Source organism: Eleginops maclovinus, chromosome 16, assembly GCF_036324505.1.
Source record: "Eleginops maclovinus isolate JMC-PN-2008 ecotype Puerto Natales chromosome 16, JC_Emac_rtc_rv5, whole genome shotgun sequence".
Classification (NCBI taxonomy): domain Eukaryota; kingdom Metazoa; phylum Chordata; class Actinopteri; order Perciformes; family Eleginopidae; genus Eleginops; species Eleginops maclovinus.
In genome coordinates, this window is record NC_086364.1 from 22157443 (window position 1) to 22171112 (window position 13670).

Below are 13670 nucleotides of genomic sequence, written 5' to 3' on the forward strand. Positions count from 1 at the left end.
ACTGTAGGAGTGAAAATGTCTTTATTAAAAATGCAAAATGAACTTCCAACTCTCAAACATCCAATTATTTGTTAGGCAACCCGTTTCCAGCAAGTCTTTTTTTAACACATGTGATCCTAAAAAGCATGACTCTGTTACTGCAGTATTTGTAGTAGACACACAATCCTCACGCTTTCAAATTGGCACTAAAGGATCTGAACCCCGCTCTGTTCAGTGCTAAACTCTACATCATGGACTACTTCAGTATAACTGGGTGGAAGGATTGGCCCTTTATACAGCAGAGAGATCTACAAAGAAAAGTAACAATGCATCTGTACATAGCTGCTCTATCGTGTTCCGTACACAAAACTACACATACAGTACCAAAACCACAGCGTCTACACGGGCAAATAGCAACCCCCTTATGTTTTGGGCACCTGTAAGAGTCGTCAGGCCACTAAGAAAGCCTGGAGATGGTAGACGATGCAAATATGTTCCAGGAGGAATATCTAAGCTGCTATGTTATGAAGAGAAAACGTATCTTTGAAACACTGGAAATGGGGGGGTGATTCAGTAAAGGTAAAAGTCAGTTCCTCTGTAGGTGGAAATCAAAAACGGTGCAAGGTGATCTTAACGAAGGATCGAAATGTCCTTTGGGATCCTTCCCTCTAATGTCCTTTGCAATGCTTCCCCCGGACTCTGGAACACGGATAAAGCGTGAGTTATTGTTTCATGAGCTCACATGCTGCTCGATTACAGGCCCCATTTGGGCTCCAACCCGCAAGTCACAAATTACATGTTTACCTCCGCAGACGCCGTTTTTCAAATTGTATTTTTACAGCAAACCAGAGAGTCGACTCTCGCTGAGTCAGGATTGTAATTTGCTCAGAATTAGGCGGTTCGACGTCTCGGCGCCAGAATCCCAGGCTTGTTCTTCTGCTTCTTGCTAAATGTCTCTTGTACAGTCGAAGGCATGTGGGGGGTGGGTGGGGGGGAGTCCAGCTGTGTAAACAACCTTTGACATGTTCCCCGCTAATGCTTCAACCCATCAGGTTCAAACTCTAGCACATACCTCCTCTCCTTCATCATCCATCATCAGATATGGCTCTCTGACCCAGGGGTCAAGCCCCAGATCTGTTTGGGGGGCGGGGGAGTCGTCATGGCCGACAGCTCTCAGCTGTTTTGTCCGTCCAAACGTATCGACCCCACTGTGCCACTGTGTCGTCACGTCTGTCTCAATAAATACCAGTGAATAAATACCATGCAAAGACACGGTGCTCGTCCGTCTTCTGACGAACCGGTTTCTTTGTCTTCATTTGGTTTATCAAGTTATTGGAGTGCATTTATTCTGCTCCAGCGCAAGGTCAACTGGCCTTCTGTCGGACCTAAGAAACTGTGACATGGATCCACCGACTGAAACATCAGCAGTTCTGTGTGTGTGTGTGTGTGTGTGTGTGTGTGTGTATGTGTGTGTGTGTGTGTGTGTGTGTGTGTGTGTGTGTGTGTGTGTGTGTGTGTGTGTGTGTGTGTGTGTGTGTGTGTGTGTGTGTGTGTCTTGCTCCAGCGTCCTCATCAAAAGTCTCAGAGGAGGTTTGGTAGCGTCCATGGAGGTCTCGTCACAGTCTGTAGCGACAGCGTTTATCTACACTAAAGCACCTGCTCTTCCCCATCCATTCTCCCCGTTCCTCCCCAGTTTCTCGTTCACCTGGCTTGCGTCTACTCATAGATACACTAAGGACAGCTACTCTATAATGGGGATCACTACGGGGGGGTTATTGTCTGTTCGTTGTGAGGGAATGTCTAGTCGATGAACTTGTGTGTGTCTCCGTAGAGCCACCGCTGAGGCGGCATGGCGGCCTCGTTGAGGTGGTTGCACTCGTCGCTGCACTTGCAGGACTGGATGAACATCACGGAGCGGCTGAAGCGCTCGCCGTCGGGGCAGGCGAAGCTCACGCCGGCGGTCCGCGTGCGACGGGGCGAGCAGCAGCGGCCGTCCCTGCAGACGCCGCAGTAGTTCGGTCGGTACAGGCGAGTGCTCCTGCAGCCGGCGTAGGACAGGCGGTGGGGTTCAGGGGCCTTGTGGGTCCGAGAGCACTTCCTTCCTTTCTGTGGAGGCAAAGAGACGAGGGTGAATTCCAGAGAAGGAAGTCCAGAGTTAAGAGTCTACAAGCCATGCTAACATCTAGCATCCCAACAGGAAACCGGCAAATATGTTGGAAAATGGTCTGTTTTAGTACGTTTGCAAGTGAGGGTACCACTTTACAATCAGACTACCCTTATAAAGGGCTTGCAAATAGTTTGTAATTCATTTATTAATTAGGTTGTGAAATCTTTATAAATCATTTATTAGCTTTTATAAGACAAGAGAGAAACAGGGCCACTGTGACCGGCTGCTTGCCAAATAGTGAGCCCACATTTACCTGTGCTGCTAAGCCTTATATTGGCTACTTAGCTTACTTGACGTCTTCTTCATCGTGGGGGGGAGAATCAACTCAGTGAACAACAGATACCAAGGATGCTGGCTGATGAAGAAGAGGGAGGAAGCTAGGTAGCCAATATAAGGCTTAGTGATCTTGCCAAATAGTGAGCCTGTGTTGATGTATGGAAACTATGTTAGAACTGGTTTATAACTGGTTCTTAATGGTTAATAAAGTGCTTATGACCTAATGAATAACCTAATCATAAACCCTTTATGAATCCTTTATAAGGGTAGTCTTATTTTTTAACACCTAGTTCTACTTCCTGCAATTCCCCCCAACCCATCACATAAATGGGAGCATCAAAATCACGTAAATTACCCCCACTAATAAATATAGACATACTTTGGGGGTCTGTCAGCGTGTGAACTAGGATATGCACGGCTCTAAAGTTGGTCGAAGAGCTCTTCCGATGATTGGCTGGTATTAAAACAACCCAAACAGAGTTTCTTAAGATCTGAGAACAAAACAGTTCTAATACAGGTATCAGTTGACGGGAGAAGTGTTGAAACCTGGTCCTAGGTTATTCTGATTAATACTCGTTGTATCGTCAGTGGTGTATTGGGATAATTTACATTTACTCCACTTGCTGTAAGTACAACTTTGAGATACTTTCATTTTACTTTAGTATTTTCCTGTTATGCTACTTTATACTTCTTGTCTTGGAACCCATTATTGTACTCATTGCATGGCTAATTATAATCTAGTTATGACTCTGAAGCTGGCCATACTTTTACTTTTGGTGAGTCAAGTATAGTTTGATACCAATACTTATGTACTTTTATTTAAATATGATTTGAAACACAGGACTTTTTCTTTGTAAAAGTATTTGTACAGTTCAGTATTGGTATTTTTACTTAGTTAAAAACCCAGAGTACTTCTATTGTGTAACAATACCCAGCCCTACCAGGTGAACCAACTCATTACTCAATCCCGCGCCATGGAAAACAAGCGTGACGCCGTTAAGTACCGAGACAGAGAAAAATAAATGAAAGGTCAGAACAAGCGACGAGTGCCGGAGAGGACAATGTTGGCAGATCGACACCAATGCACATTAACACCCACAGCAGCTCGGCAAACACGGGGAGAGAACAGGTGCCCGACAACCCGTCCGCCTCCTGAGCGGCTCGCAGAACGCTTCAGAGGCGGTGGAGCGATGAGAGGAAAACAGAGTGGGTGAATGGAGAGCTCTTTCAATCACAAAGCAGAGAGACGCTGAGTGCAGCTGACGGTGTCACAGGTCCAGCGTGGGAGTTCTCCAAACACCCACAAACAAATGAGGGGAGGGGGGCTTTGTCTTGTGTCTGAAAAGTTATGGGATTTTAGGCCAAAAACTGTGGATCTAGAGGTTCTTAAAGGAAGTACAATGGGAGCACATCGCTTATGAAACCAGCTTTCAGTTGGTTTTCTGGAGGCTGACACACTGTCCGCCTGTAAGAGAAACTAAAGACTTTTCTTTTTGATAAAGCTTGTAGTCAGGGCTGGCCCAGGCTTACCTTGAACCAGCCCCTAGTTTTGCTGCTATAGACTTTCCTCTTATGGTTAGGGGTTTGGTTTCCCATAAACATCCTCCTGGATTCTTTATTCTGTGTGACTGGCGGATACACCGATAGACTTATCTGATCTTATTCTCCTTCTTCCACCCTACATTTTGATATGCTACACATCATTTTCCCCATAGGAATGAAGGGGAAATCCATTTGAACAGAGCTGAAAAACACCCGATTTTGACCCCAAACAGATTCTGCATACTTTTAACGTAGAACAAAAATGACAAATTTAAATGGTTCTCGAGACTATGGACTTCATTAGACTAATTGGATTGTTTTTGATAGCTAGTACGGTTCTCACGTAGTCACAGCTTACGTTTTGTGAAAATGTCCCACTGTTTCACATGTTATAACGGGGGTGTATGGGAGAGCTCGTTAAGACTTAGAGTGCATCACGCTCTGATCTTTGAACACACCTGTCGGTCGTTAACTAAATCCAGGGGTAATCTAAAGAGAAGAATCCAAAAAAGGATAGATAAACAGTTAATATAGTCATGTTGTGAGCTAAAATAATGGTTCTCACATGACGTAGCAACACGCGCAACCAAGTTTCAGTCACAGTCAAAGTGTATCTGAATTTTCTAGTTCTAGAAGCTATCTGCCAGAAAGTGATTCAGAGCCTTTCCCAATATTTAGATCTTACTGTTAAGCTTTGAATCCCCTTTATTACCTCCACCAAGGACCTCATGTTTGGGTTTGTTGGTGTGTCTGTTTGTTTGTCAGCAGGGTTATGGAACTGGTGGAACTCTACTGGTGCAGCATGGGCCAAGGAAGAAGCCCTTACATTTGGGATCAGATCCAAATCACAGGGTGGATTCATGCATTATGTTTCATCTCTGGAAATGGCCTTTGCGGTGGTCTGCGCTCTCCAGATGCCCTTCCAGTTCAGACTGGGGCAACCGTGACAATTCTCAGAGGAAACGTGGCCTAAATGGACTCCATCCTCACCCTGCTGGGGTTTCCCACACAGCAACAGAACCACTAATAGACCGAACAGACCAGAACGGACCAGAAAGAACCCCAGCAACATGCCGTGATATTAATACCAATCTGAGAGCAATCGTCTCCTGAAACGGTTCAGCATGCCGGCCGGACCGCAGGGTGTTGGATTCATCAGGGGAAGAAATGTCTGTCTGAGAATCTTAAAAGCATCACTCACATTCCTCATCTTGACGGGGACGGACATGGAGCTGCAGGGCCGAATGTTGCACAGTCGCGTCTCCTTGATCAGTTTACATCTGGCGTTGTCATTGGTAACACGAGAGGAGACGCCCATCCCACAGCTCCGGGAACACTGGGACCAGGAAGTAGTCTGAACCACACACTGATCCCCCAGCTGCCTCCAGGCTAGGGGAGATAGAACAGAGGAGGTGTTACGGCAATGGTTGGTAACCCCATCACTCGTTAGTCTACTTCCAAGCAGTGTGAACCCGGAAAAGGTTGAGTTCGCCAAAATGTTATGTTAGAAATGTACAGTACGGGTCCCCAGCACATTGAAACTGCCGGATGCTAACTTGCATGTGTTGGTCAATTAGCATAAATTGCACAAATTAGCATATGGAGACAAAATGGCTTGGCCGAATTGGACAATTTTGGTTTGGTTTTTGAAGTTATTGCGTCCCCCCCTGTTGGGAACCACTGTGTGAGAGGACAATGGACGATGCAAAATGTGAAGGAAAAGAGGAAGAAGATCTGCAGAAGCAAAGCTAGGGGGAAAAGGGCCAGTGGGAGAGAGAGGGGAAAGCAGAGGTCCAGAGATGCATAGCACACTACCTTCATTCAGCAAACAGGCAACACTGACGCACAGAGAGGGTGATTACAGAGAGGGGAAAGCTGGGTGACAGAGGTATGTGCTGTGAGAGAGAGAGAACCTCTGGTGTGCAAGGAGCCAGTGGAAAACAAGACTCACATAAATGCTAACACACACACACACTCGTAGATGCAGAGGGAAGGTGCCACAGTGAGGCCGTTTGTGCGTCAAAACGTCCAAAACATAAACATGATGCTTTACTGCGCAGAGGAAACAGACGGCGCTCTGAGGCGACACGCCGGCACCCTCGCTTACCCGCCAGGTGCTTGTTTCCACGGGGCTTGTTGTCCCACTTGCGCCCCACCTCCACCAGCTCATTGCCCAGGGTGTCCTTCTCCTTCTTGGGTTTGTAGGGGTACAGCTTCCGGAAAGGTTTCGGGTAAGGCTTCGGGAAGGGGTAGGCTGGGTACGGCATGAAGGGGTAAGGCGGGTAGGCCGGAGGCTGGGGTCGGCGGTGGACCGGGGGCACGACGGTGGATCCCTTGTGGCAGTCGATGCTGAGGCAGCACTGGCCGGGCACCTTGACCAGGTGTGGGGCCGGACAGGAGGGCGAGGCCAGCGGCACGTGGCTCGGGCAAAGCGGCACGCAGCCCACCGCCCCGTCGATGCAGGTGCACTGGTGCTTGCAGCCGGCGCTGAAGTTCTCGCCGTTTTGGTAAATCCTCCCGTTGTACTCGCATGAGCGGCCCTCTGCCTTTGCTGAGGGGAGGGAAGAAGACAAAAGGGTCAGTCAGAATTACAACCAGGGTGCACTTTATTTATGGGATGGATGAGTCACGGGCAGAGGATGTACGTTATCTTGTGTTGCACTGATATTGGAAAGCTGGGCGAGGTGATTAAATGTGTCTTCCCTGCTGGAACGCTTTTATTGTTTGTCTGTTTTTGTTACTGCTCACTGAGACTCACTCACTCCTAAATCTTGTTGTATATTTCTGTACAATGACAGTAAAGGCTTTCTATTCTATTGACTAACAAACTCAACATCTACACACTCAACAACAAAGGTGGTTTGCTCTTCTCCCAGAAACACAAATAAGAAAAGAGTCAAAGATGTTTCCACAGTTTCAGAGGACGACAACACGATTGCAATTTGCAAACGCCTACACCTTGTGATGTACTCTACTAGAGTAAAATATGAATATTTGAGGAGTAGAAACTGTTTGTTTGTTGTGGTGATAATGAAGCTATGGAATATGAAATCATGCATCTATGCTCACTCCTTGTTAGCTTATGTAAGGATCAAGTGAGTGAATGTAAAACTACAGGTTAGGATCTTTAAAAAATACAGAAATGGATATTGTTTTATCAGAATTGGTCAAAAGAAGCGAGTAATTATCCGTATCGTCTTAAAAAATGCAAACCGTACCTTTAAAAACTTCCCAGTGTTTGGATATCAAACATTCTTAATCCAGAGAAAACTCTGAAGCTGGAGAAGAGAACAAACAGGAAGTGGCTGATATGTAAATGCATCTTTAATATGCAGGGAGATCAGAGGAGAGAAACACTATCTCCACATTTATGAAGCGCGCTCTATTCTTAGATCAGAAAGGAATCCAGACTTGTTTACAAAGTCGCTCCCCGAGTGGGACTCCCCATGCAACACCCCGGATACCCCTCCTTTATATAGAAACACCCCCAAATAAACACACATATAAAAATACCACTGTGTGTGTGTGTTTGTGTACACACTGAACTACTTATATCAATCCTGTGCAGTTGGCCGGGTTTCACTCGCAGCTCATGAAGGTGCTCTGTTTTTGAAAACGTGGCACCGGCTTCAAACCCGGAGCTCGTATCAAAGAGAAACTCCAGCCAGATCCCCCCCCCCCCCCGCCCTGAAGTTACACATCCCCTCACTCAACCCCGAGCTAAACCCCAAACTCAATGCCCGGTCTAAACCCAAAAGCTCCCCCCCGAATCTGACCCTCCTTCCCCTTCCTCCTCCCTTTTATCCTTCCTACCGCCTACGTATAGACTGTGTCTAAGAAGAAGTGGCTGTAATGACCTTCAATTAACCCATGGGTTTGTGGACTTCCCTTTTGAAGCCTAGAGATTCTAGCCGTCGACATCTTGATTTTTGGACGTAGCCATTTTGTTTTCTTAAAGTCAGAAGTGACACGAGAGGGTGGAGCTGAGGAAGACCGACATTTTTAGGCACCATAAATGTTACCATCAACTTTCATTAACTTAAACCTCTGTCGAAGTGTTCCATTTCTAATTTGAAAACACATTGTAGAAGTTACTAGTCAACCACAATGTTATTATGACCTTCTTTATTGTCTATTTGACTCTAAAAGGGACCATGTTTTACAAAATACACATCATTGTGTATCGGAATAGACTTGAAAACTAGTGATTGAGATTAAATCAAGTAAGAAAAGGCACATTTTCTCATAGACTTCTATAGAATCCCAGAAGCATACCTTTCCTTATCGTCTATTTTACTCTAAATGGGAGTATAATTTAGAAAATGAACATCACTCTGTATTGAAGAAGACTTGAGACTTCATATTGAGACCATCAACTCATTAGAGAAAAGTAGGGGCATTTTTTCATAGACTTCTACACAAAGAGACTTCTGTTTACAGTATTTGAAATAATGCTTGTTTAAGGCAATTCTGCATTGGCTTCACTTTTCAGAAGTGGGAAAACTATTCAATATGTTGCTGAAGAGAAAGTAGCAATACTACGGTGTAAATGTACTTAGTGACAAGTAAAGGTCCAACATTCAAAATGATACTCAAGTAAAAGTACGGACATCAACAAATACGTTTTACCCATTTCAAAACCCCAGTAGCTATTCTTGATGCATTGATGTTGCAGCTGGTGAAGTTGGAGCCCCTTTGAGTGACTCTATATAATGCCGGGTAGTTTAATGTATGTCTTAATGTATTTGTTGATTTATATATTGCATTAATAACCTAAATATGCTGAGAAATGAGTAACTAATGTTGTAGAACAGATAATCAGAACATTTGAATACAAATATAGTGGAAGGAAATACCTCAGACTCTTGCTTAGGTACAGTGCTAAATGAGAGTAAATGCACATGGTTGATAAGAGGTCAGTGCGTACCTCTGCAGATGCCGTGTGTTCGGCCCACATCGTTGCCGTAGTTGCACTCCAGGCCTTTGTGGTGGTCGCAGGGCCGTCCTTCGTGGCAGTCCTGGTTCAGCTGCGCCGCGCAAACCTTACAGCAGCCGCACCCGTCCGGCACCGAGCTGACCCCCGGGGGGCAGGACGGAGGCCCGGCCGGACACTCGCACACCACCGGGCAGCCAGCGGTCACCTACAGGAGGAAACATGGTGTGGACTGTAGTTAACCTGAATGTTATAGAGTTTATGTGCACTTTCATTGGGCATCGGTGAGGTCGTGCGGTCCTCTACCAATCGGATGGTTGGGGGTTAACTCCCAGCCCCCGCAGTCAACATGTCGATGTATCGTTGGGCAAGATACTTAACCCCAAATGCTCCAGATAGCATGGGAGACGGTGTTTGGATGTTAGTCTCCTGAGCAGGTGGCACCTTGCATGGCAACCCCTGCCTTTGTATGGATGGGAGTGAACGGGTGAATGCTGACTTCCAAACGTAAAAGCGCTTTGATTGGTTTTAAAGACAGGGAGGAGCCACACTGGAACCGACAATAGTTTGACCTACACTACAAAGATCCCAGAAATGTGTGAGGAAATGAAAGTACACGCACTCTAGTTAACCTTCATATTGGTAAATCATCTTCTAGTACTTCTTCCTTTTCATGAAAAGAGGAAACAACCAGGACAACAGTTTTGTTCTTCAGATATTTCTCAGCTGTGTTTTTATTACTGAGAAAGATTTGAAAGGGATATAAAGGGGATGAAAAGTGTAAATGGTCCCCAGAGCGAAAAGGCATTTGTCAGGACTTTATTTTGGCTGAGTAATAACTTGTGGATTGGTGTAATAAAATGTCCTGACTGACATTTTTACAGATTTCTAACTGACTTTATGTACATCCACTCCAGAGGAAGACAATGCTTTGGTCTACGTTACATAGATCCCAAGAAAGTCCTCAAAGGGTGTGAGGGGACATAGTAAAGTACTTATTGTGTAGTAAGGATGAAGAACATTAGAAAGTCTACACGTACAGAAAGAAAACCCACATGTTTTTACTGCAACTTGGCCAACAAAAAGGAATCTCATCAACTTGGTTTCGCTCAGTGAAACCAAGTTGCAGGATATTTGCTGTTTTGAGTTTGTAAATCCATCCTTTACTGCACTTTCTGTGAGTTGCTTTGGGTACATTGTCAGCTAAATGCGATGTAATGAAGCAGTCATTAGACTCAACATGTGGATTTGTTACAGCTTAATTGTTGGCTATGAAATCTCATGCCTCATGCTCCTCCAACAATAAACAATATACTTAAGACATTAAAGAAATAAGGAAGAAAAATTGTGCAACATAACAGGAGGAGTACTTTGGAATATTGGCAAGCTAACTTCCTGTTCATTTTCCAAGGAATCCTTTGAAGGCTGTGAGGGGACAAAGTGTGTACTTAGTAACCTGAGGATAGGCACAGTAATAACCTGTTGAATATGTAAAAACAGGGTCAGACTTATGGTATAATACCTCTTTTATCAACTTAAACCAGTCCTCAACGTGTGTGGAGAATTGGTATCAAATAGTGCTAAAAGAAAGGCCTGGCTGATATTATGACACCATTTTTACAAACCAACTAAATGTACATTTTCCTTGTCATTTCTCAAAGTGTGTGAGGGGACATATTGGTTAAATATTGGCAAACCGCCTTCTGTACATTTTCTGTGTCAGTAAGTGAAAAATGGTATTGAATAATGTAGAAGAAAAAGGGCCTGACTCGTAATATCTAACATTTTTACAAATTTAAACCAACTTTTTGTGCATTTTCCACTCAGTTCCTCAAACTATGGAGCACTTTAGTTTACCTGAATATTGGCAAACACACTTCACACACATTTTCCATGTCAGGAGGAGACCACAGCAGGACAATAGTTGGACTTATGTTACACAGATCCCTGAAATTCCTCAAAGTGTGTGAGGCTTAAACATTAGCTGAATGCTGAGCACTGTCCCGGCCCTCAGGGATATCTGTAACCCTCTGTCGCCTTCCGCTTGGCATTTGCAGGAGCGAGTCGGGATGAAAGGCACTTTCTCTGACCCAAAACCCCCCGAAACCCCCCACCCCCCAGCACCACCAGCACCAGCCTCCTACCGCCAATCCCTGGTGTCTCACATTCACACACAGCAGAGGGATGTAGTGAAGTACGTTTACTCAGGTACTGCAGAGGTATTTCATTTGAAAGTACTTTATATTTCTACTCCACAAGATTTACCTGACAGCTTTTTGCAAGTTCAGGTTATTACCTAATACAAAATATGAATACATAAACATTTAAGTATAATTAGAGGTTAAGATATCCAGCAGCACTATATAAAGCCATTAAAATAATCCACCTTTACCAGCTGTGACGAACACATCAGTGATTATAATCCCGAAAGGGGCTATTACGCATAAATACTTCTACTTCCTTTTAGTGTATTCGTGTATTTCTACTGAAGTAATATTTTAAATGCAGGACTTTTAATCATAACACATATTTTTTATAATTGATTAATGTTATTTTAACTTACAATATGAATGAGTACTCACACACACACACACACACACACACACACACACACACACACACACACACACACACACACACACACACACACACACACACACACACACACACACACACACATAATGCAGTGACAATAGCCTGTAACCTGAAGCATCCTCTAACAATAAGTCACATCAGTATTAGAGCAGTGAGGTCAATGTGACCATAAGTGTATTTATATCTCCACTACTACAACTGCTGGCTAATATTACGGTAGTGTAAGAGAGAGGTAGAAGTGTCGGTAAATACACTGTACACACCTGAATACACACCATATACATGTCATTGTATTTGTGAATGTATTGGTAAACAGGTGTCTAAACTGTGGGCAGTGGTGTAATGAAACTAAAGCACTCGTGCTACTGTCAAACCAAATACTTTTGAACTTCATCTGACAGCTTATAAAACATAACAGATACAACTACCCATGTTTGTATCTGATAGTTTGCATTGTCTCCATAGACTAAAAAACAACAACAACATCAACAACAGTAGAATGCATAATTACACCTCTGTAATAATAACACAATATCTCACTTTCCTACATTTAGTACTAATAACACTAGCATAAATCAACTCCAGTCACTCTATCGATGCAGGATTTATATTGCAGTATATGTTCTGCAATATATTTAACTTAAGGACTCAGCTGGTCCCCCTAACCCCATATTAAAAAGCTGGAAATATTCCCACTGATTCTTTAAATATGAGGATTAAACACTGAGTCATGGAGGGAAACATTAGGGCTATAGTAGGTTTATTATTCACGTCTGTGCAGCTGCTGTGGCTACGATTTAATTCGGCCATTATTTTGATTTTGGAGATGGAAGATATAGTTTATGTGGGAAAACGATTGCAGATTACAATAGCTGTAGCTGCAGTTTATACAGTGGTTATTATTCAGTGTTTACACGAAGCAGAAATGAAACTCCATGCACTCACCAATCCGACTGTCACCACCTGCACGACAGCAAATATCAGCAGTATTCCCATGCTGTCAGCTGATTCTCATAGAGGAGAGAAACTATATCAAAGAAAATAAATCCTCCACATGCTCAGAAACAAAGGCTGTTGTCCCAAAAAGTAAAATCCGCAATGCACGCTGGTCCTTTAATCTGTTCCATCACTCGGACATTTTCATCGATCAGAAGTTTGAGGCTTTGTTTTTATATCAGCTCCGTGCTTTTTACGGAAGCCGCGCCCACTCCACAACTCCTGTACCCAATCAGGCGGCAGGACGTGGGCGGGGCTTGGAGTTCCAACACGCAGAGACGAGGGGGCGTGGCCAAGCATGAATGCAGTCATTCATAAAAACTCAGAATTACTACATTCCAAAGAGGACCTGGCTTCTGGGTGTTTATTTATTTATGTTCGAGCGAAAATAATATTTTTGATGCTTTAAAGTCCTTTTCACACGCATACCTCTGTCCGGCTGCTGCTTTGTGAAAAGTTAAATAAATATACTCAGCTGCGAGTCTGTGCTGCATTAATACTCAGGCCAGCCATGGAAAACAGAGAGGAATTTCCTTCCCCTTACTTTATAAAAATACTTTCAGACAAGAGCTGAACAGATAAAGTACAAGGTGAAGCTGGATTATGATACTGTACCATCAGCGGTGGAATGTAACTGAGTAAATACACACGAGTGATGTACTGAAATACATTTAGTCTTTAGTATGTTCACTGTATGTTACTCTGTACTGTTACTTGATCACATTTTGTAGTCAAATGTTGTCTTTTTTAACTCCACGACATTTATCTGACAGATTTAGTTACTTATTACTTTGCAGGTTTAGATTATTAATACAAAATTAAATCAATTATACATTATTACATCTTACTAAGGGTTAAGAGTCCTCTCCTGCTGGTGTTCAGGTGTGTATGTAGAGTCTCTACTTTAAAGAGTCCTCTCCTGCTGGTGTTCAGTCTCTACTTTAAAGAGTCCTCTCCTGCTGATGTTCAGGTGTATATCAGTATGTAGTGTCTCTACTTTAAAGAGTCCTCTCCTGCTGATGTTCAGGTGTATATCAGTATGTAGTGTCTCTACTTTAAAGAGTCCTCTCCTGCTGATGTTCAGGTGTATATCAGTATGTAGTGTCTCTACTTTAAAGAGTCCTCTCCTGCTGATGTTCAGGTGTATATCAGCATGTAGTGTCTCTTCTTTAAAGAGTCCTC

At 43.8% G+C, this 13670-nt stretch overlaps 1 protein-coding gene across 1 annotated transcript; it reads right to left on the reverse strand.

Annotated features, from left to right (window-relative positions):
* Nucleotides 1-4: 4 nt before the first annotated feature.
* On the reverse strand, nucleotides 5-12635 carry si:ch211-106h11.3 (CCN family member 1). The gene is made up of 5 exons (XM_063903501.1): nucleotides 12438-12635; nucleotides 8892-9105; nucleotides 6072-6515; nucleotides 5166-5353; nucleotides 5-2085 (listed from the first exon to the last, which is right to left on the reverse strand). Exons 1-5 carry the CDS (start codon nucleotides 12486-12488, stop codon nucleotides 1780-1782), a joined length of 1203 nt encoding a protein of 400 aa, XP_063759571.1. The 5' UTR covers nucleotides 12489-12635; the 3' UTR covers nucleotides 5-1779.
* Between the last annotated feature and the right edge of the window lie 1035 nt (nucleotides 12636-13670).